Source organism: Rhipicephalus microplus, chromosome 5 (assembly GCF_043290135.1).
Source record: "Rhipicephalus microplus isolate Deutch F79 chromosome 5, USDA_Rmic, whole genome shotgun sequence".
In the NCBI taxonomy this organism is placed as follows: Eukaryota; Metazoa; Arthropoda; class Arachnida; order Ixodida; family Ixodidae; genus Rhipicephalus; species Rhipicephalus microplus.
In genome coordinates this window covers 221,831,829-221,856,649 of record NC_134704.1, presented here as the reverse complement: position 1 = coordinate 221,856,649, position 24,821 = coordinate 221,831,829, and the positions used below count along the sequence as shown (strand labels likewise).

General features: G+C 45.7%; 2 protein-coding genes across 8 annotated transcripts in view; one reads left to right on the top strand and one right to left on the bottom strand.

The window, feature by feature from the left end:
* The window catches only part of LOC119173507 (WD repeat and coiled-coil-containing protein), a 299,780-nt gene that overhangs the window by 149,134 nt on the left and 125,825 nt on the right, over positions 1-24,821 (bottom strand). For both annotated transcript variants that reach the window (XM_037424303.2, XM_075896540.1), the window contains exons 5-6: positions 23,283-23,355; positions 14,235-14,299 (exon numbers count right to left, since the gene is read on the bottom strand). In XM_037424303.2, the coding sequence (XP_037280200.1) occupies positions 14,235-14,299; positions 23,283-23,355 (138 nt within the window). The remainder of the gene's footprint in view (positions 1-14,234; positions 14,300-23,282; positions 23,356-24,821) is intronic.
* Positions 3,876-24,821, top strand: part of LOC119173506 (uncharacterized) — a 157,198-nt gene continuing 136,252 nt past the window's right edge. For 4 of the 6 annotated variants that reach the window (XR_012883817.1, XR_012883816.1, XM_075896541.1 and 1 more), the window contains exons 1-2: positions 3,877-4,675; positions 4,810-4,881. The gene's annotated coding sequence lies outside the window, so the exon portion shown is untranslated. Of the gene's footprint in view, positions 4,676-4,809; positions 4,882-24,821 lie in introns of all 6 variants that reach the window. The other 2 variants (XM_075865048.1, XM_075865050.1) reach the window with 2 other exon arrangements.

Here is a 24,821-nt window from a genome sequence, read left to right as displayed (position 1 = left end):
TAGATCGGGTGGCGGCTAACGCCACATAGTCGCAATACTTAGTGAACTAACCACTGGATTTATCTTTTTTTTTTTCCTTTAAATAGTAAAGTTGGACGGGTACTTTGCAGTGAAGGGTTTAATTTTCACTCGGGCCTTGACTTTAGCCACCAATCAGATAACCTCCTTCTAGTTAAGCCTACCCGCTTAAAGTCTATTTTGCCCTCCCTGTCTTTAATCCCCAGTGCTTTGAAAAACTCTGTGCCATCATCCTGAACTATAGCGTGAAGCCCTTTACAGAACATTATTAAGTGTTCGGCAGTTTCTTCTTCCTCTCCACACGCACTGCATACTGTGTCTACCCCTTCGTATTTGGCCCGATATGTCTTGGTTGGCAATACTCCTGTCCTGGCCTCAAATAGTAGAGAACTACCCCAAGTATTATCATAGGTCCTTTCCTTGGCAATTTCCTGCTTAAAAGTTCGATAGATCTCTAGTGCGGATTTCTTAATCATGCCAGTTCTCCACATATCGGTCTCAGCTTCCTTCACCTTCTTCTTAACCGATAATTCTTTTTGGTTTGGCCACCTGCTGTTTTCTAAGTATTTACCAGTCAATTTCCTGGTTCACTTCCTCCAATTTGTATCAACATTCTTCGTGTACAAGTAGCTGAAAACCTTCCTAGCCCAACGCTCCTCCCCCATTTCTCTCAATCGCTTCTCAAATTTTATCTTGCTCCTAGCTTACCTGCCCTCAAATGATGTCCATCCCATATCACCTTGTACTCCCTGATTTGGTGTATTCCCGTGAGCTCCTAAAGCGAGCCTACCTATTCCACGTTGTTTAATTTCTAATCTTGCTTGAACTTCTGACCTCATGCACAAGACCGCATTGCCGAACGTCAGCCCAGGAATCATGACCCCTTTCCATATTCCTCGCACAACATCATACCTACTGTAATTCCACAGTGCCCCATTTTTCATCACTGCTGCATTCCTGTTACCTTTAGTCGTCACGTATATTTCGTGTTCTCTTAGGTACTCGGTCCCATTGCTTATCCATACGCCCAGATATTTGTATTTATCTGTTATCTCTAGCGTGACTTCCTGTATTCTAAACTCACTACCTTTGTTATCATTAAAAATCATGACTGCTGATTTTTCCTTACTGAATCTAAAATCTAACCTATCTCCCTCATTACCGCAGATGTCCATCAATCTCTGCAAATCTTCCTTGTTGTCGAACATTAGCAATATATCATCTGCGTACATTAATGCTGGTAGTGTCTGATCAATGAGTTTTCCTTGTTTGACTGTAGAGAGGTTGAAGCCAAGTCCACTTCCCTCTAATTTGGCCTCTAATCCTTGTAGGTACATCATGAATAACAAGGGTGACAGTGGACACCCCTGCCTAAGTCCCCGTTTCACCTCTGTGGGCTTGGATACCTGTTTTTCCCACTTTATAACTACCTTGTTACTTTTAAAGATTTCCTTTAATAGATTAGTGACTACATCTTCCACACCCAGTGTGTCTAGTATTCCCCACAAGTCCTTTTGAACCACGCTATCGTACGCTCCCTTGATATCCAAAAATGCTAGCCACAGGGGCCTGAGTTCCTTTTCTGCTATTTCGATGCACTGCGTCAATGAGAACAGATTGTCTTCCAACCTCCTGTGTTTCCGAAACACAATCTGCAGTTCCCCCAGCACCTCTCATCCTCTATCCATGCCTGCAGTCTTTCCTTTATAATCTGCATCGCCAGCCTGTAGACCACTGATGTCACTGTTATGGGACGGCAGTTGTTTATGCCATTTTTGTCCCCCTTTCCTTTATAAATCATGCTCGTCCTGCTAAGTTTCCATCCATCAGGGACTTCACCATTAATTATAGTTCTGCTCACTGCCTCTCTCAAAGTCTGTTTAGGCTTCGGACCTAATGTCTTTATCAGCATAATAATTTATACTTATACCTACAGTGCCCTCTGAGGGCATTGTTGTAGGGGGGTTTACAAATTCAAAGAACATTTAAATCAGTGGGGACAAGCTGAATTGCACAACACTCAAAAAATAAAAACAAATAAAAAATACCTAAATCACAGCATACAATATCATTGTGTGACCAGATACTCCATTAAAAGGGAAGAAAACGCTATGGAAGGGGCGGTCACAATGTTTTTTGGAAGATTTGCATTCGTGAATAGTTTTAGGTAAAAAAGTATTTGCACACGTTGATGTTCGGCAGATATATTCACACACTTTCAAAGTATGGTCCCGTCGTGATGAGATGTATGTTGGTGGTCTGATGTATTTGTTTTTATCCATCCCAGTTTTGTTGTTTATTAGGTTGTAGAAAAGCCTGATATATTTACGCCTTGCCTGATAGCCTGATAGCCTGATATTTTTACGCCTTGAGGAGAGTAATGGCCAACCAAGTGAACTAACAATTTCGCTAGGTGAAGTCGTAATCACCCGTCACAAATCGGGCGGCACGTTTCTGAATGCGCTCCAATGCATCAATATTTAACTTTGCGGCCGAGTCACAGGCAGTGCAAGCATATTCTGAAATCGGGCGTACATTTGACACATAAAGAACTCGTTTAAGAACCGAGGGGGCGGTTCTGAAATTGCGGCGTAGGAAGTTCAGCACTTTCCAGGTGATAGGAATGGGCCGATTGATTTGATCTCTGCTTCAGCAGCGCTCGCACACTTTTACCCGCTCGTGAAAGTTACGATGCGCAGTGACATCGTAATCTTATCAATTTGGACTTGTTACCGAACATGGCGGCGACAGAAAAAGCCGTCGAGTGTGTCCATGTATTGCTACCGCAATAATAACGCAGTTGTTTTACTGTAAAATAAGTGTTTTGGGTTAGTTCCTTTAGTACCCCTCTTGTTTAATTTGCGTGTTTATTTTCCGAAATTTCATACCGAACCTGCATATAATGAAATCCTCTTTATAACAAATTTTTCCGAGACTTTATGAATATCGTTATATCCAGGTTTAACTGTACAGTCGAAACCCGCAATAACGAAACCCCGCGAGTACGAAATCCCCGCGGCAACAAAATATTGCCTAATCCCCGGCAAACGTTCATAGAAGCCCATGTATTACGTGTCTTGGGGCAATGAAGTGTTTTGGGACAGCGATCCCGCATTAACGAATCTTCTACCACGGTGCGGGCCCTATTTTACCCTCCCGCCAAAGGCTAACTGTCGAAAATATGCTTGTATGCGTGTTATGCGCATTCAGAATTTATAAACGTCTGCTTTTGCCGCGCTAGGGTGGGTACCGCCATTTTTGTTTACTTCAAGGGGATGCGGCTTTGGAGTCGCGAAAAATGGCAATAAAAATAGATTTTTTTAAAAATCAAGTTTTCAGTTTTTGGAACCCCTTTTCTATCTGATTCCAAAATTTCTACACTGAAAACCGCGCAGAAGTGCTTCGGAAAATTCATTTGACCCACCTAGGTAGCAGAATTCTTTCTGGAAATCACGAGAAAACAGCGATTCTAGGGCTCATCAAAAAGAGCATTTTTCCGTGTTTAACTTTCCCGTCTCAGCTAGCTCCGCCCTTTCAAAACAAGTGCACAAAAAGCAAATGTTTGAACAAGGCCTCCTCTAAACAATGCCTGGGGAATGGCTCGCGCTCCCAGCGGAGTTGGCCTGCCTTCAGTGTTGAGCAAGCGCCGCGCGGTGGCGCTCGCGACCGAGACTATTATCACGGCAGCGGACGGTACCAGCTAAGCGTTTTTCATCTGCGGTTCATAGGGGCGCGTCAGTCGAGAATTGTTCGAGACCTGCAACTGTGCACAACTGTTTCTGAGGCTATGCAAAGTGTTGCAATGTTGCACCGTCCGCCACAAGTGACGCTAGCGACCGAGAACATTTTCAGAATGAAAGAGGGAAAGGGTGTGGCAGCTGTTTTTCTTCTCATGCGGCAGGCATCTTTCTAGAGGAGGCGTTGGTTCGAAGGTCGTTTTCAGGCCTTTGATTGGCTGTGGCCGCCATGTTGCCTCAGCTCGCCTCCCCATTGGCCCGATGCTCGCTCCGGGAGATCGTCGTCTGCTCCTTGTGCGTCGCGAGGACATGGCTCTCAAAAATTGCTACTTCGTGACGTGTTCACGGCTCGATGATCACTTAAAATATAATTACGCTTTAGTTAGGAGCAGTAGGCGGATGCACGATCAGGGTGTGACGCGTCATCGGAGTCGTCTTTAGCCCTCACTCCACCGACAGCGAGACTTCGGGCAGGAACGACGCGCTAGCGCCCTCGTGGCGACGTGCTTCGTCGCAAGCAACGAAGCTGTAAGCGGCGGCACGGTCAGATTACTACGAGTGGCCGCACCGGATGGACGATAAGATTACTACGAGCGAGCGCGCGGCCTACGAGCGCGGCGCTTCATCGGAGTTGGCTATAGCCTTAACTCCACTGACAGCGAGACTAAAAGTATAGGGCGAATTCACCTTATAATAGGCCAATCCCCTCCTTTGGGTACGAGCCATTTGCACAGGGAAACAACAACAGAGGCTGCGAGCAAGAACGACGCGCTAGCGCATCCAAAACAACCCGCGGGTTGTTTTGGGTGCACTGGATACCCTTCGCTCCTTCTTCGGCGCACATGACGATGCAGCAATGGACCACTTTTTCCAGTGCAAAAGGAGAGCTTTGAAGTTGTTGCATGGCAAGGGTCGGCAATGTAAGTTGACCAACTTCTGGCAATAAATTTTCGTTCTGCTGGCCGTATCACTGTTTTTATGTATCATACTCGCGGCAACGAAATTCTCGCGAAAATGAACTTTTTCGGTTTCCCCGGCGATTTCGTTATTGCAGGTTTCGACTGTCCTATGCTGCGCTCGTTCCCAACAACAAGATGGCCACAGCCGGCTTCACTCTGCTCTATGGGTAGGTATAGGTGACTTTCTCTCCATCAATTTTTTCATAACCTCCTTAGTGTGTACCGCTGACCGGGTTACTGTTTAAAAAGGTGGCCAGACTGGTCAGTAAACCGCCAGAGTTCTCGCAATGGTGAGTGCAACGGACATCAAAGTGTTCAGTGTTGGCCAGGTAAGCAGTCGGCGACGTCACATGGCTTCTCACCACGTTTTGAACGTGGTGCATTCAAGTGGTAGGCGAGTAGTCCTGTCTGGCAGTGCTGGCAGCAGTGGTAGGTATGGCCGGCTTCTCCACAGTGGTAGCAAAGCTGTCCGGAGCATGCCAGACGTCGGTTTTACTTGGCGTGAAGCACTGGCCAAAGGGCTGACGGTATGAAGGCAGCGATGTCTGACAACAATACTGCTGTAAAGCAGCAACTTGACATGGGAGTGGACTGAAGTAGCATAGCTCATTGCTTGTGGCTCACACAGCTGTTTTGGGTACTTCCAGAAATCACTAGATTGCCTGACATATGATGTCAGCAATCGGGTTCGCTTGAGGCTACTAGGATGGCATCCATTTCCACAGCTCCTCCCGCCCTATAGCTCCAATGGTCTTGTGCAGGCCTTCGGATTGCAGAGGTTGAATCTCTTGGTAGGTCATGGGAATGTGTTGGCTGTATTGCCTGGTACCTATTTGAAATACCTTGCGGACTTGCACAATGGAAGTTGCGTCGGCACCAAACATAGCATCGTGGATTACTTAGGATGCACGCACAACCGCTGTTAATTCAGCAGAATATTCCCGGCACGCAATTGTGACATTGGTGGCCCTATATGCACATGTTTTCATGCACCGGCGTGGCTATTGACGGTGATAGATACTCCCAAAGCCGACTTCGGCACAATTTTCGTTATTATCAGGCTGGCGCAGTGAATTTGATCTGGCCCACTTTGGTGCAGTTGGCGCAGGAGTGGGATCACAATTAAAAGGGACAGTTACTCTACTCATTTTCATTTTTTCTGAAAAAATCCCACACTATAAAGCCAGATTAAAGATGTGTGTTAAAGCTGGAGTGATTTATTTTAAAATACATGTAGACTCATGATAATTTGAATTCTGATCATTCATACTTTCGGTTAATCCAAGCAAACTTTAATTTTTTAGTTGGCCCCTTATTTTTTATTGTGTTTGAAAGCCTCTTAATTCAAACTCCATCATTCAATTAATTCATACTTGGAGATTCATACCAGAAAATTTCTGCTGCTTTCCCACTACTTTTTAAAAATTTCTGTGCTTATAGTATAATCCTAACAGTCTAAAACTGAAAAATAAACACCTGAGGCCTCCAAGAGAAAAAACGCCAGGCCTGCACGGAAGGCGTAGTAGCACAGTCGCAGCGAAAGCTAGAAAAGCCGGCCTTTCAGACACGCATTAAGTAACTGCTGCAAGCCCACTTGCTTAATACCCACTACGGCATTAATATAATAAAAAAGTTAGGGTAGTAGGCTGTCATTCCTTATGTTATTTTTCGTCATTATTCTGAGGAGCGTGGCATCCACTAAACTATTGTGAGGAATTTTGTGCCAATTGTTTATGCAGTCGCTGACGACAATTAGAAATTATGCCTGAAGTGGGTACTATGCGCCACAGTTAATAGCTGAACAAAAACAAGCTTTTATAATGGGTCAGAGCATTGAAAAACCCGCTCGTTACGCTATTCACATCAACGTTACTAGATTCTTCTTTCAGTTTTAAAACTGCGCCGCCGCAGGTGTCACCCTTCTATGCATCACTACGAGGGGGTGCACTCGTCATTTTTTTGACTGGTCTGACAAGAGTCAAAAAAAGGCAGTGTTGTTAAGTTAGCGAGCAACTCACTTAATTTAGTGCCTTTCCAGTCGTGTTAGCGACAATTCTATCACTTTGGAGACTTAGCGACATTTTTTGGGGACATTAAAAAGTTGAAGTTGAGTGTTTAAAGGACCCCTGACAGCAAAAGTTTTGTTTGCCACTTTTTTACAGTAATCTGTAGCTTTGCATCTGGTAATGCCAAATTTCAATCGTAAATGCTCTAATGCATCGTATAATTGATGCAAGCATCGTTATTTCAGGACGATCTTGCTTCAATTTGAAATGCCCACCTAAATATCATAAGAAACTAGCGCTGCACAGCAGGGCAGCGCCTGAGACTACATCTGCTAAAGCTTCAGTGACGCTGAACGTGCAGTTTCCAAATAGAGTGACCCGACGGTAGTGAAGAATAAAACGATGTGGGTGCGTTGACCGTGTTCTCCTCAGGAAAAAGAAAAGTAAGCAGCGAAAACCACCTTGAGAGCAGCCCGACAACAGAGCGAGAGGGGTGAGGAACGATAGTCCTCGCCGGGTGCCAGTCGGGGTATTGTGCTCAGGTGAACAGCAGCTTGCAGTCTCCATAGAGGAAGGGAAAATACAAGGAGACTAAGGTGCTGATTTGGGCCGGTTGGTACATGATCAACGCAGCAAACAGAAAACAGCACAAAACACGGGACAGTGAAACAGATAAACCAAGCGCTTTTTTTGCTCCGTTGAAAATACAAGGAGAGAGAGAAAGCAACAGGAAAGCTGGCCTGCCCCTCCTTTCTCCTGGAATTTCGAATACCTTGTCTATGCAGGCAGCTCGAAAGAAACAATGCCTGTGCTGGTCGCTGCTGGATGTCTCCCCCCCCTCGCCTATGCGCTGAATGTTCTGAATGTGCACTTGTGCCCCACGTGCTTTCACGAGCATCGGCAAGTCAATCTCCCACACCATCCCTCTTGCTCCTCGGGTTCTAAAACCTGGGCTTGTTCATGGCCGATTCTGTGGGGCCTACTCAGCGTACCTCTTTCAGGGAGCGCAAACTCAAACGGAATGGTTCAACCAGTTCAAGCTACAACAACTGGTAGCGTTGGATCAACACGGCTCACTGAGCGAGAAAGAACCGGCACTCAGGGTCAGTGAACCATCTCCCAATTTCCAAAGTACCGCCGTTCTACAGAGCCGCGGAACACTCGTTATGTAGAAACAGCTGCTCAAAAGATCCGGTTCACTCCTGAGCGACACATCTCTATTTCCAGTACACTCTAGGACTAGGTGTAGCGTGCCAACTTGTTGGCTCTAGCTTTATCATACCCCCAAAGTATGAGCAACATTATCGAAAAAGTTGCAAATTGCTGCCGGAGTTTAAAAGCTGGCTGCGTCCTGTGGAGAGCGAAAGAACAAAAGCATCATGCACCTACTGCATAAGCGAATTCTACGCGAAGCTGTCCAATATCAAGAAGCGTGCCGCCACCACCAAGCGCAAAAAGTCATCTGAACCATACTCCAATTCTTCTCAGCAGAAGAAAATGCAGTATTCAGCCGCAACTGAGTCTTCCTGCGGCAGAAGTGAAGCAGCTCTTTGCCTGTTTATATGCGAACACACTGCATTCCTCACCGCCGACCACCTGACAGAACTCTGCAAGAAACAGTTCATGGACAGCAAAAGTGCAGCAGGCACGAGCATGCACCGGTATAAGTTCACGAAGATCATAATGAATGTGTTATTTCCGCATTTCCTGGAGCTCTTGGTGGCTGACATTGGGGGCTCGAAATACAGCCTGATAATCGACGAGGCTACAGATATTTCGACCACTAATTTACTGGGTGTGTTGGTGCGATACTTCAGTTCTGCTCGGAAGAGCATTTTGACAACGTTTCTTGCGCTTATCGAATTGGACGATGGCATAGTTGTGACGATCGTCAGGGCATTGGAAAAGCTCCTCACACGTATGGGACTTGACAAGAAGCATCTCCTTGAATGCCTCGGTGAATACAGGCGTCAACAGCGCCATTTTCGAGACACTTAAGCGTGAATGGCAACTCCTAAACTTGCTAATGATAAGGTTTATTTGCCATTTGTTGCAACTGGCACTTTCCCACGCTGTTCAAGGAACGCTTCCCAGGAACATGGACTTCTTGTTGCATGAAACGCACATGTGGTTTTCCCATTCTTCAAAGCGTAAAGCCGCGTACAGTCAACTTTACCGGAGCCTCTGCCATGGGGACGAATCACTATTAATTCAAAGGGTGTGCGATACTAGATGAATATCGTTGGAGCCGGCAGTCGTCACAGTCCTCGATCAATGGGACATGTTGCTGAAACATTTCGAACCAGCCAGATCAATGGAAGGATGCTAAACCGCGGATCTCCTGTATCAGATGTACTCTGATCCGCTGAATAAGCTTTATCTACTCTACCTTCGGCCAATGCTACGAGAAGTTCAGCGTACGAACAAGGCCTACGAGAGGAACGATGCGGATCCTGCAAAGCTTCTTGAAGACCTCACGCTCCTAATTAAGACGGTTTGCAGTAAAGTGCTCATTCCAATGGCGAAGAGAGATCCGCTGCGCCAGCCTATATATGGTCACCTGGACCCCAAGCCATACTTGGGATACAAGTTCGAGAAACTTGCGAGCACACTACCAGCTGGTCCTGAAATCGACTTTGTGTGCCAGCGATGCGTTACTTTCACAGCCAAGCTATCAAATGAGCTCCAGCAACGTCTGCCATCCAACTTCAAAATATTGCAGGGCATGGCACGGCTGTCTGGGAGCATGCTTGCGAGTGCTCAAGGAGCCTATCACGGACTTGACGGAACATTTTGGTGTTCAACCAAATAAGATAGATCTCGTGAACACCCAGTGGAAGAAGCTGACCCTGGTGAGCTGGGCCAACACCACCGACACCATCGCATTTTGGTCCGAGGCCATTGCGTACCATGATGCAGCTGGTTCGAACCCGTTTCACGAGCTCGCACAGCTCGCAGTTGATGTGCTCTCCCTGCCGCACTCGGACGCAGAAGTGGAAAGAGTTTTCAACCAACTTGTATCATATCTGATGAAAGCACATGTGCTATCTACATGCATGATTGCCTCGTGTGTACTCCTGGCCCTCACCTTTTCTAACCCTTTCCACCTTCGGCTATAACTACCAACACAGAACAAACGATGGCGTTCATTTGTTTCTCTGTCTGTTCATTCCACACGCGAATGAAACATGGTGTCAGAAGTGGGCAACGTATAAGCAACAACATGGATCACCTGAGGCTGCCTGAACCGCTACGTTTGACAGCTGATGAATGAAGGAACTGGACACGGTTTTGTCAGCAGTTCGAATTTTTTCTGCAAGCGACGGCATGCCAAGCTAATCCGAGGTAGGAAGCAGCGAAAACGGCCCTGCTCCTCAGCGTTGCAGGAGAGGAAGCCTTGGACGTTTTCAACAATTTTGTGTTCAGCGGAGAAGAAAACAAGGAGAATTTCAGCACCGTAATTGCCAAATTCAAAGATTACTGCCTGGAGCAACAAAATGAAATACACGAGCGATACGTGTTCCGTTCCCGCAGTCAAGGTGAGGCGGAGCCCTTTGAGCAGTTTCTACCCGAGCTTAAAAAACAAGTGCCCTCACCTTTTCTAACCCTTTCCACCTTCGACTATAACTACCAGCGCAGAATAAACGATGGCCTTCACTTGTTTCTCGACAACCCAGCTGTCCAGTCTGTTCATTCCACACGGGAACGAAACACAACTAAGCATCGTTAAGACAAAACTCAGAAATTCTCACAGCACTGCCAGCACAAACGCGGTCCTAAGTGTTCGTAGCAGACTTCGCCGTCTTGGAAAGCGCTGGTACATCTATGAGTTACCTGACATGAAACTACCTGAAGAAAAGTTCGCATCGTGAATTTGAGTTAGCTAGAACGAACAAGTTGTTCTAGGCTTTACACTTCCAATATCTGCGGCAGCATCAGATGAATGTGGTGTGTGCCTCATCATATAACAATAACTAAGGTTATGTGATTACCAGGCATGTCGTGTTGAAGAGCTCTGAAAAATTTGGCCACCTGTGCTTTCTCTAACATGCACCTAAATTTAAGTGCATAGTCCTCCAGCATTTACCCTTAAGCCCACTGCAACGGTTTTTTAGTATATACGGTTGAATTTCAAAGAAAAAGAACGCAATACGGCTAAATTAACACGTTGCCCGCAAGATTAAGGCGTCGCACTCGCATCTCCACCATGTGGCACCGCATTAGCCGCGGAACTGGTACTTTAATTGCCCACTTGTAATAACCTTAGTGCACTATCACAGAAAATAACTCCCGCAACGTCACATTGACCGCAAGAACTCCGTTTAAGACTGTGCATAGGATCCATTACGTCGCGGTCCGGTCAAATGGTATAAGAAGTGCCACCTAGGCAGGGGGAAACGAAAGGAGCGACGTTTTGCCACCTCGTCCCAGCGGAGTTTGCAAACTGGAGAAAAATCTAGTAACGTTGATTCGCATTGTGCGACAACTTTCGCTGTTTTAAAACTCTTTACAAGTCGTATTAACGCGATAGCTTTCCTGTGATCAAGCTTGCTTAAGGCAAGTTTTCCAACAAGTTCCAACCACCAGCTTGGCTCAGTGGTAGAATACTGGGCTGGCACTCAGCACACCCAGGTTCGAGCCCCACTGTGTCATTGGTGCTAGGTTTTTTTTTTTCTAATTTCGCGCGATGAGGTTACGGACACCCGTGGCGGCGCGTGACTTGAGTTGTGATCTCATAACAGCTTTCGCAGTAAAAACTTTGCAAGTAAACAAATGTTTGAAACGAAGCACATGCATGAAAAACCGTGATGCTTCTCAACTGGTATAGGGAGCTTTATGCTGAAGATACATACCTTATAGCAATGAAGCAGTTGGCAATTCACGATTTCTTCAAAAGGTCTGATCAGCAGTAAATGGTCAATAAACTTGTGGACTTTACGCCTCTGCTTTCTGTTCACTGCGTGCAGTTAGGGCTTAAAAACACTTGAAAAATTTTTAGATGTGAAAAATCAATGCCTAATCATAATGTGTGCTGTCACCTTACCTAGAGTCATCTATATGAGAACTTCTGATAATTCAAACTTCTTGATAATTCAAACGAAATTCAGAGCTTCCTTCGAGTTTGAATTAACAAGAGTTGACTGTAATTTATAGGCTTTATCTGTATGTCATCTATGTCGAGAGCTTTACTGTTCTTGAAGTTCATAAATGTGCCGAATAGCTCACATTCATTAGTGCAATATGCTCATGATGGTGTACAAGAATGAAGAAGGCTCATAAGCGTGGCTTCTCAGTTCTTGAACCATGTCCAAGCGGCGTCTTCTGAGCCAAAATAAATGTGTTGTGGCTTGTCTTGATTGTTCGACAAATGTTGAAAAGAGTGATACGGTCGTACCTTCAGACCAGCATTTTGGGTTTTCATGTGATGACCTGCAGAATGTTAATTTAGCCGGAACTTTAGCTGGATTGTTGTAGGAGCTAGTGGGACAGTCACGGTTGCTGTCGAGGTAGAAGTCTTGGTTTTTTACATTGTTGGGAAGAGGCTTGTACTCTGGTTAGCTCCAGGATGTCTTTAGCTGATGGGCATCTGGAACAAGGCTAGCACCAGGTGCTAGCCGTGTTCTGTAAGCATAGGCGTATCAGCTGAGGGGGCAAGAGGGACGCTAGCCCCCCCACCAAGAAGAGGTAGGCAGGCTGAGCCCCCCCCCCACTTTTGACAGTGGTCAATGTTGGCTGCACGATGGGGAAACAAACAACTAAGCCAACGTTTTCCTTGACCACAGAAATCACTCAGTTATAATGTTACGAGGGGCCAATATATCACGAGAAAATGTTACGTATAATAAAATATTTCCAACAATTCTGCTGTGAAGACTTTTCTAGTAGACACTTTGCAGTGCGGGCCGCTGTACAACGCTTTCGCGCCTTGTGCTGTAGCACTGCAGAGCAGGTTAGCCCTCAACAGGGCCCTATAAGATAACATCACTGGCTCAAGCTTTCATTCTGATGTGCCTGGCTGGCCGATGCAGCTAGAGATGGGAATGAGCAAAGTTTTTATGGACTAATGAAAGCACTTGCTGCTTCACGAAAATAATTTTTTTCCGCAGAAAAGGAATAGCATCACTGCTACTCTGTCGAAGCTGCTGTGAGCTAATGAGTATGATGAATTCTTTTCAATGTTTGGTTTAGCCGTACTGAAAGAGGAAAAAAAAAAAGCTTTGCACTTCAGTCTCTGATCAACCAAATCAGTGATCAGTTTTGCTTATGGTACCTTGTAACGGTGGCAGAAGCTTTCAAAGTCGTGACGAATAAAACAGTAGAATCGAGCAGTGGGAAGCTCAGCTTATATTCTTTCCCTAAAACTTGATCCCACAAACCAGGAAAATAGTCAAAGTCCATGGTTTTTTGTAAAGAACTGCACACGTGCAGCGCTGCTCATTCCTCTCTCTTTCTTGGAAAGGATGAACTAATTGTATTTATGCAGAGAGTTGTGAGGTTATGCTTAAAAAATCGCCGCCATATACACAAAGTGATGTGATGTAAGAGGCACATGCTTGGAGACGATCGCGCAACCCAAGAATCCTCCATGTACATCTCCCAACATCTTATATAGACGTGACAACGTTAGTATATATCTCAGCACTGTCCGTTTGCATGTTTCTGTGCATACCCCATACTTTGTAGTAGAAAACTATGTTTTGCTTGCAATTTTTTCATACAGTCATAACCATATCGCACCGCACAAGTGCCTATGTTTATTGATAGTTACACGATATATGCCATATCTATGACAATAGTAGTTAAGCATGTGTTGGATGCCCCCACCATACTCATCTATTCGAGAAGTGCATTTTTGCGTGTACCCTGTATTCCCTGATGAAGGAAGGCTCTCCTGCGGAAAGTTTGGAAGAAATAAACATATATATATATATATATATATATATATATATATATATATATATATATATATATATATATATATATATATATATATATATACATATATATATATATATATATATATATATATATATATATATATATATATATATATATATATCCCATGAGTGAATTAGGTAAGCTTGCCCCCTACTCGCCAAGGAGTTCATAAGCCACTGCCTGTAAGTGATAAGCGCTGTATTACCCACATGCGTTAGTACCTCCACCAGATGCTAGTGCATGTGGGCCAATAATACATATTGTGTGGTGAGGATCCAAGCCAACAATGCTCACTCAGAAGTATATTTTCATTGTGAAAAAGAAGATCCAAGATGATTTCTGCCGTAGGTTTTGATTAGAAATACATGATCCAGAAAAGGAGGCTAGGGGGCTGAATCTCTATGAGCCCTACCTCTGGCTGTTGCACACGCCTACTTTCTATCGTTATATGTGCTTCAGTGCTCTTTAAGGCATCACTTAAAGGGCAGTTGAGCAATCTCTCATGCAGTCATTTTTCATGTTTCAGAATCCTAGTTTGCAAACATCAGTGATGTACAAAACAGTGTAGCACTTGCCTTTCCAGTCCGAGAATGACCTCCATTTCTGTCTGCTCAATATCGGAACATGGTATACTGTAAAACTGCAATGAACAAGTGTTGAAAACATGCACATGAACACTGTGTTTCAAACAACTTTTTTGCATTTTCATTCCTGTTTTGAAAGCATGAATACTAGAAATGTGCACAGAAATTGAATGTTCAAGAGACAACAATGGCTGGAGCCAGTGATTTAAAGAATACTAACACAAAAATGTTGGCCTCAAGTTTTTTTTATGCAATGTGTTATTGGGGGCACGTTAGTCATAACATGGCACTTGGTTTGCTGCAGTGTGTGACAGATAATTACAGGCTCCTAATTACTGACCAGTTTCAGTTTTGGTTTGAGAGCTGCAAGAACGGTAAGCTGCTGGGTGCAACTACCACCATCTAGCATGGGCAGCACTCGACCACACAGAACTCTGATGCACTTCCACATGGTTCACATCAACAAGTCTGTTCGAACAGAAAACGGGACAACAGAACAGTAATGCTGAACAGAAAACGTTCAACCCATGCGCCGCGGCCATGGACCCACCAGCAGCTACAGACTGCTGGAACAAATACAACAAAAAAAATGATTGCTGACTGCAGCATGGTGATGTGAGGGAAGTAAAGGGTTCACCATAACAACACTCTTGATGGTGTCAATACCTTGATATAGTGTTTCTTTGTGCCTTTTAGCCTGTATTACGCTTACAATAGTCCCTTCTGCACAATGAATCACCGTTATTTGACCCTCACTGAGTTTTCTGCATTCACAACTCCTGAGGACTATGGCCGCACGTTCCCATCATTGCTGGCTCCAAACTGTCCGCCTCCTTCTTCCATACGTCATCGCTTGCCTTCGTGACCATTTAACCACTGCATGTCTACGGCAAACTAGGCTGTGCAGCTTCTGGAGGTGAAACTGCATGGTCAATCTTACCCAAAAATCCTCTCTTGTCCTTGCTTCTACACTGGAACACCCTTGAAGTTTATGTTTATGGCACTCCTGTCCATTCTTTGGTTGACACAAGTGCTCATATTTGTTATGAGGGCGGATTTTCGCCGTCTCATGAAGAAGATTCTCAAGCCACCCTTGACCAGTGGAGTACAAGTCGCTGATGAAGGCACAGTTCCTGTCATAGGAGTGTGTACTGCGCAACTTACTGCTGCAGGCCATCAGGTGGTTGTCCTGTTTATTGTTCTTGCCCCGATCTCATACCTGGACTGAATTTTCTGGCCACCAATTCCGCTCCGCCGGTACGCCTTGAACTGCCACAACACAGTGATCCCCCATGCCAACCTTCGTGCCGTTTGAATTGCAGCGACTTGTTCATCTAGCCCCGAATACTGTTATGTACATAGATATGTTATATGTTGCGCCCCTTCCTGACTTGCTACTCACGCATTTGCTGCTGTTCCCTATATGTTTCTCAGCATCATAGCTAATAGAAACTGGTTACTCATTGTAACTTTAGGCTTCACAAGGCATTTACGTGGCCCAACTTTGTCCGCTGCTGGATTCACAGATCAAGGCTTTCGCTTTGAATGCTGCTGTTCTTACGCAGCACACACCACCTACAGGGCAGACGTCCTTTAGGGCGACCTATAGTACAGTGTCCAGCATCGCATAAACACTGACGATGCTAACCCTGTTCATCGCCGCCCCTACAGGCTGCCTGTGTCAGAGCGGGACGTCATCCAGCATGAAGTAAACATGCTCGGGGAGGACATTACAGAGCTATCCTCCAGTCTGTGAAAGTCTTCTGTAGTGTTAGTTAAAAAATATGGATCGTGGCACTTTTGTGTGGACTAGTCCCAGCTCAACTCCACAAGGAAAGATCCCTACCCTCTACCGTGAATTGACGATGCCCTTGATTGCCTGCATGGTGCCACGTACTTCTCTTTCGTCAACCTTCATTTTGAATATCGGAAGATTGCTGCGGAATCCACGGACTGAGAGATGTCCTTTTTAACACCTGATGGCCTCTACCAGCTCAAGGTATGCCTTCCAACCTATGTAATGCTCCAACCATAGTCGAATAAATTATGGACTCTTCGCTTCTCGAATTCAAAAGGTCCACGTGTCTATGTCATTTAGACAATGTCAATGTGTTTCGGCCTACATTCGAAACTCACCGTGAGAGACTCCTACTCTTGAAGTGTTCCGTCTTGACAAATTTCAGCTGACTTCGTTCTATGGGAGTTCCATCGCTACCACATTAAGATCCTTGGGCATATTGTTGATACTCGCAGTGTACAGCCTGATTCAGAAAAGATTCGAGTCATGGACAACTTTCCTGCACCAGAGTGGCGATGTGGGCTTCTTGGTGAAACATTTGAAAGAAATTTATGTAGCGCGAGGCGAAAAAATAATTGAAAAATCGTTTTTTCGCCTCGCGCTACATAAACTTCTTCCCTGCACCGACAACCACCAAGGACGTCCACAGCTTTGTGGGACTCTGCTCCTACTTTCGGCGGTTTGTTAAAGACTTCGCATAAATTGTTTGACCTCTCACAGACCTGTTCAAACAAGACACGTTCTTTAACTAGGGTTCCTCCCAAGCAGCAGCTTTTTCCAAGCTCATCATTCTGCTCACATCTTCCCCAAATCCAGCTCATTTCGACCCTTCAGCACCGATGGAAGTCTGCACTGACCCAAGTGGCTATGGAATTGATGCTGTGTTGGCCCAGTGACAATGTAGACAGAATCGTGTGATAGCTTGTGCCAGCAGGCTGCTGTCCTCCTCAAAGCAAAATTACTCAAGTACCGAGTTCGAATGCCTCGTTCTGGTGCGGGTACTTGCAAAGTTTCGCCCAAATTTATAAAGCGGACCTTTTACAGTCTTACCGACCATCATGCCCTTTGTTGGCTCGCCTCTTTGAAGGATCCCACAGGTCATCCCGCTAGCAAGAGGGATTTGCAGCTGAATGCTTGGCCTAATCAAGTCACTTTGTCACGCTTTTTAGTTGACTGACCAGTTGCGCTGCGCCTGCCCTTGGCCGTATGCTGAAAACCGGCTGACACATCGCCAATTGCAGCTGCTATCACTTGCCACCAGCGAGACAAGCTACTCTGTTACCTCACCCACGTCGCAAGGGAGCCTGTTACGGACCGCAGTGCCATCATCAACACCATTAAAAGGGCATTGAAGAAGAAAACAACGGGATTAGCAGCTGAATGCTTGTGCCTAATCAAGTCACTTTGTCGTGCTTTTTAGTTGACTGACCAGTTGCACTGCGCCTGCCCTTGGCTGTATGCTGAAAACCGGCTGACACATCGCCGATTCCAGCTGCTATCGCTTGCCACCAGCGAGACAAACTACTCTGCCCACATTGCAAGGGAGCCTGTTACGGACCGCAGTGCCGTCATCAACACCATAAGAAGGGCATTGAAGAAGAAAACAACGTAATTTGCAGCTGAATGCTTGGCCTAATCAAGTCACTTTGTCGTGCTTTCTATGTGAGTGTACCATTCTATTGTGCATCAATTTTGTAGACTAGTTAGCTGCAAATCCCAACTGCTTGAAAATTGTGGCACTCTTTCAATAAGTGACATGAGTTGACCTTTGCACATACTGTGCTCGAATAGACTGTTTTTCTACCTGTGTCAAAGAAGCCGGGACGGGACGCCTTGTTTCGTATGGCTTCGTGTGAGCATATCTTCGAGTGAGATTGGCGTTAGTCGGCTCTGCATGACAGGCCGATTAACGCCAATATTATTTTGCCTTGTGCACTAGCTACTTTTTTCTGCGGACATTGAAACAAACCCAAGCCCAGATAAGGTGTACCGACTCCTCACAGCAGATAAGGAATTGGTAGCCTCGAATGAAAAATTTCAGAAAGATGTGACAAGGAAAGTAAAGGACATTCAGTTGAGTGTCACTGAAATAAAGCGACGTCTCTCCATCCTTGAAGAAAGAAAAGATATTGTGGTTAACCTTCGTCAATCAATGGATGATATGGGACTACTACTTAAGAAATCTCAAGATAAGCTACACGGTATTGAATCCAAACAAACGCAGCAGTGTAACACATCTGTTGATGGTCTTAACAATCGTATTCACCGTAATAATTCGATTTTCAAAGGTATTTCTGAGACTTCTTCGGAAACCTAGAAAGACACTGAACCGCTCATCAAGGAATTTGTAATCAAGAATTTGGGCTCACCAGCAGGTGAAATTGAGGGTGCCTATAGGTTAGGCAAACGTAAAGGGGATTGCATTCGTTTTATCATTGTAAAGTTCTTGAACAACAAAGATAAAACCAACATTCTCACTAACGCTTTCAAGCTTAAACACCTACATCAGCGTGTATGGATAGAGAAAGATTTTTGGCCTAGGGTGCAGCAAATCAGAAAGAAACTCAGAGATTTCGCACAAGACAACAAGAAACAACAAAACAGGTATAAACTACTATTTGATAAGCTTGCTCTAAACAAGACCATGTACTGTGTTGATTCATCGAGCAATCAGGTTCGTGCTCTACCAAGGTCTTATAACCCCAACAACAAAGCCGAGGTGGACCATTATCAATCTTAGTCCAACTTCGGGAGCCTATTCCATAAACAAGACAATTTTTGTTCTTTCCTCGAGCCGTGTTCTGCTGATATCGTCCTGGGAACAGAACCATGGCTGTCTGATGGTCTGTCAGATAGTCAGCTGTCTATGTCTAAAAACTTCACCATATTTAGGAAAGATAGAATAGCATCACGCGGTAGTGGAGTGCTAATCACTAAAAGGAAAGGTATGAACACATGTGTCATCGTAACTGACGCGTGCCTCAAAACCTTGCTGGTTGTGCTCCGCTCCTCTGCAGCTGTAACTTGTACTATTGGGTTCTGCTATCGCACGCCAGATTCAACAGATGATTTCCCAAAATACCTAAACGAGTCCATTAAAAGAGTGCAGAGTCCCATTGTCACCAATTCTTTTGGCGGGTGATTTCAATTACCCCGAAATTGGACTGGCAGGAATGCATGGCTCTCGATGGCACGAAAAGAAATGAGAATGTGAGAATTTTTTTGATGCGCTTTCTTTGGTTTGGCTTAAGCCAACTGGTTTTTGTGCCCACACGCGGCGAATCGATTATAGACCTCGTGCTCACTACTGATCCGAGCAGTATGTGTGTTAATGTATTAGAAGGTGTCAGCGATCACAAAATGTTCCACTTCGAATTTGAAATAGCTATAGAAAAAACATGTGATACAAAGAGAACCATCTTGAACTATGGGCGAGCAAATATTACCACGATATCAAGCCAACTCTCTTCCTTTCCTACTGATATTTTAAACTCTTTTATTGACCGAGATGCAAACAAAAATTGGACACTTATTCACAATAAACTAATCTCACTAAGAGAAAAATATATTCCCAAAGTCACCATAGCTGTGTCCAAACAAAGCACTCAAGTAAGACACTGCATAAACAAAAAGAAACAATTATACTCGCGAGCGAAATTGACAGTATCTGAGGACGACAGAAAGAGTTACCGTGAGCACGCGCAGGTATGTAGAAGGGAAATCGATACAGCAAAAGACGAATTTTATAACTATGATATCTCTAGCATGTTAAGAACCAATAGCAAAAATTTTGGAAAGTTGTGAGTCCAAGTTACGGCTCCAAAGCCCTAATATTGCTACATGCCAGTGCAGGGAGCTGAAGAAGACGAAGCAGATAGACTGGCACGAGCTAATCTGGGTGGCTGGCGCTGCTCGCCTAACCGGCTGTAAATACATCGGTGATCGGTGACTACCCTTCTGAGTCAGTCTCCTCCCGTAACATATTTGGTGGAGTTGTGCGATCCCCGTCCTCGCCACGGAACTCCGAAGCGGACGCTACCTCGCGGCTAACAACATGACCACTCAAGACTCGGCTACATCCTCTCCGGTCGCTCCCCCTTCTGCCCAGCCTGTCAACCCAGGGCCCGCAACAACTTTCGTGACGCTTCCCGCGCTCAAAGACCCCGGCGTGTTCTCGGGCAGCGAGGGTTCCGACGTCGACCAGTAGCTACGCCTCTACGAACGCGTCAGCGCCACTTACAGGTGGGATCCCACTCTTATGCTCGCAAACGTCATCTTTTATCTCGACGGAACCCCTCGTGTTTGGTTTGATAACCACGAGCATGACATAACAAGCTGGGACAGCTTCAAGGCAAAGATTCGTGAGCTTTTTGGCAACACCTCTGGTCATTGTGAAGCTGCGAAAAATGAGTTGTTGACTCGCACACAATCTTCCACGGAGCCCTACATCGGTTACATCCAGGTTGTCCTTTCACTATGCCGCCAAGCTGACGAAAATATGTCTGAACCTGAAAAAGTTGCCCATATCCTAAAGGGTATCGCCGACGATGCATTCAACTTGTCGTTCAACTTGTTGGTATTCAACAATGTGTCATCTGTTGATGCGATCATTCAAGAATGCCGCCGGTTCCAACAAGCTAAAAGCAGACGCATCTCCCATCAGTTCCAGCGCCTCCCGAACACCACTGCGACGTCCTCGTGTCCCGACACATATCATCTACCAGACACCTGTGAAAACTTGACGCGAATCGTCAGGCGGGAGCTTGAAGCGGCTGCTCCAGCTAAGGTGGGACCAACGTCCCCTGACCCCTCTTCGCCAATTACGTTGCCTCTCATTCAAGCAGTCGTCCGGCAGAAAATCGCCAGCTTGGGAATTCACTCTATCTCACCGCCTCCCCGCACCGACTACCAGCCCCGATACACGCCTGCACGTCCCTTCCCGACCGGCTTTCCCTCAACATTCCGTAATCCGTCCGCATGGCAAACACACGATGACAAGCCGATATGCTTCTCGTGTCACAGAATCGGGCACATTTCTCGCCATTGCAGAAGTCGCTGGGGTCCTCCTGCACAACCGTCCTCTCGCCCCTTCTATGCACGTCCTGTTCATTGCCACGAGACCAGCCGCGACCATTTTGCCCAGGAACCTGCTTCTGAACACCGCTACTCCCGCTCTCCATCCCCCCCAGCGTCGCCAGTCTCGTTCTTCACAGCCCCGCCGACCATCTTCCCCCGCCTTCCCACGAGGTCCTCCGACGGAAAACTAAGCGTTGCAGCCCCCGGAGGTGGCGCTGCATCGCTCGGACTGACCGAAAATCCTTTTTTGACGATACCGACAAAACGGAACCTCATAGACGTACAAGTAGACAGCGTACATGTCACTGCTCTTGTCGACACCGGCGCCCAACTTTCCGTGATGACGAGTAATTTTCGCCGCAAGCTCAAGAAGGTTCTCACACCTGCGACCACTCAGTTCGTCCGTGTTGCGGATGGTGGAATAGCATCTATCGTTGGAATGTGCTCCGCTCGTGTGAGCATTGCGGATCGACACACAGTTGTTCTCTTCACTGTCCTTGATAAATGCCCCCAGGACGTAATCTTAGGTCTCGACTTCCTGTCCGCGCATTCTGCCCTCATAGACTGTTCGACCAGTTCGCTCCATCTACACTTGCCCGCAACAGAACCTCTTACACAACGGCGAGTCGCCTCTGCACAACGGGACACACGCGCCTCCCTCCACAGACACTGACCTACATAGAGCTCGTCTCAATACCACCAGTTTCCGACGGTGACTATGTTCTGACCCCTATCACCGATGTTCTCATAAGCCGTGGCATTAGATTACCGCACACCATTCTGTCCGTCGCAGGAAATTCTACGTGCCTCCCAGTTGTCAACTTTAGCTTGACACCTCAAGTTTTGCCACAAGGGATCTCTTTGGCGTTGCTCTGCACCTTAGAAGACAATGCGGTAGATGTTTTCGCGATGGCCGCCCCTTCTGACCCCGACGCTCAACATCAGTCTGCCACTTGCTCCGACAGCGCTATTACTTCGATGATCGCTTCCAACTTAACGCTCCGTGTCCAATCTAGTTTTCTCCAGACATCCTTGCATTCTTGATCTTACACAGCTCCAAGATTTCTTCGATGTACGTCGTACATGTTTCTCCTGGAAGCTGTGCCCTCTGAGACAATGTCTGCTCCGCACGTTTCTTCTTTGCGCCAGAATTATCGAAGCACTTCGGCACTTGGGAACATGTTCACAACTTGGAAACAAAACGTTCCCAAGTTGTGAACATGTCCTCGTGGTTCTCGTACCACATGACGGCGGTGTCAGTTAACGAGAATACAACATGATTGAGCTGTTCGCTAGAGTCACAGCCATTGCTTCTGCTCACCCGCTTATAGCTCTTGAGCCATATGTCGACGTCTTCTCTTGAGATCCCGCCGAAGTTTGGTGGCATTCTGTAGTATGGCATGGAACCCATCGCAGTTGGCCTCGAAGCATTGGATGGCTGGTCTTGAGCCATTATGATCGGCGAAGGCGGGAGCCCAACAAGGCGGCGGCTTTGACAAAGTCCTGGTAGTGAAGCTCCCGTGGTTTGGTTTGTCCTAGCCAGCACCTTCCACTAAACTGTTACGAATGACGAGGTAACTTAAGGGGGTTTTCAATGGGCACTGAGACTGCGATCACCGTTGAAGCAACGTCGTCTTCCTTCTCTACCCACGCTTCCCTTGTTTTTCCTTGTAGTGACACTTGATATCAATATACAAAATACTTGGATTTCTTTGTGCCTAGTAGCTGGTAAGTACTACATAAGCATACATCCATGCATGTGCAACAAGCACTCATGTTCTCACTGATGAAAGCTTAAATGAACAAGCATTATCTGAGTGCGAAAGAATTGTGAAACTTCATTGGTTGAAGTACGAGTAAACTTCAGCTTACTGGTGAAATCAATAGGTAGGTTCCCATGTACATTGAGGGGTTGACCAGTGATGGACGTCATGCTAGGTTCGACAAATACCAGTTGTTTTTAGTGTTCACCAAAGACTCGGCCAACAGAAATTTCGTTTGTATACTGCTGCCATCAAAATTTGTCAAAACCGAGCCCATAACACAGGGTAGCCATTTGCCAATAAATTCAATCCACAAGTATTATACTGCATGAAGAAATGCACATATTAATGCACATATAATTGTCGTGATCATCATGTGGCTTAAGCAAGACTGGTACTCACCATGAGAGTCGATTCCGTCGCCAAGATGAGCCTCTTGCCATTTTTGCTCCAGGTGCCACACACAAACCGAGATCTGTGACAACACAGAGTTTTACACCTGGCACATCAGAAATCGAAGGAGAAAGGTGGTGTGCACTGCATACAATAATATGTTAAAGAAATCACCTCTTCACTCATTGAATCAGCTTTACAGTGTTATGTTAGGCTGTAGTCGATGGCAGCAAAGAACGCAATTGGTCAGAGGAAAGTTCCTCTTAGTGAAGAGTTCAGAATTGCATGGTTCACCAATGTCCTCTTGGTACGAACATTTGGATTGGAGGATGGTTGTTCAATGGAACTTGTTCAAATCGCTACCAACAGACACAATTAGAGCAAATTCATATTTGAAGAAAGCTCGAAACGAAAAAAAAAAAATCATGACACAATGAAATGAAGAAGACAGCAGCAAAAAACATCTTTGAGGATAGACAATCTATTGCATTTATCTGCTCATCATCAGACATGTGGGTGCCAGCCTTTGTTTAACGAAACATGTATTTTGTTCTCCCAACGAGATCAGAGGACTTAAAAAATTGTTGAAGCAGGCCATATTGCAAAAGCAGGTGTTTTGTGCATCAGCTCTCCCTTGGTGGGCCTACCTAAACATGATGTGGAATATCTTGAGGTCACTTGATCTGATAACCTAAATGTGCATGGTATTTTTTTTTCTGTCGTATGCACACTCATTCTGTGGTTGCTTGGTTTTTTTATTTTTTGGACCGTGCATATACATACATCTTCCTACACTCTCAATTAAACTTTGGTTGCTAGTAGCGCATGGTCCTGTCTTTTTGTTTCTCTGTTATGTGGTTTTTTGTGCTTCGAATATGATTGTTCACATTGCAGAATAAGAGACACTATGATTGTTCACATTGCAGGATAAGAGACACTCGAGAAATCTTGAAAACGAGGCTCTTGTCACCAAACAATCTGAAAAGACTGAGGAATCTGACTAGATCACTTCAGAATGAAAGGGAGCTGAGCTGGAAGGTAGGTATTAATGTATAATAGACAGGGCACGCAACATGGTCACAAGATACGCGGCAAACACCAACTAACATCTGCTAAGGCACACGATGACATGGCAGAAAATTGAAAAAAATCACAGCATATCCACGAGGTGAATGATGATAAGTGGGCGAAGCTCCTGAGGGAAAATCATCGGTAAACCATGACTCTTCAGTGAAAGTTCGCCCACTACATCATCAAGAAACACGTGAGAAACACTGTATGTGTATATATACTTGCGCTGTAGCATGGCGATGGCATTGGCGTGAGCCTGGTCGTTCTTGATGAAAGATATTGTGACCAGACTGTTTGAGAACCACAATCTGTCGCACACACTGCAACTGTGTTCAAACGCAACGTCTAGAAAGTCTTGCTTAAACCGTGCGTCGGCACCTTGGGGCTGAGCTCGCCTGATGCGTTTTGCAGACGCCTCACTAGCTCTCACTGCATTGGGGTCTGCCTGCTGATACGCGCGCTTTCTCGCCACTTCCC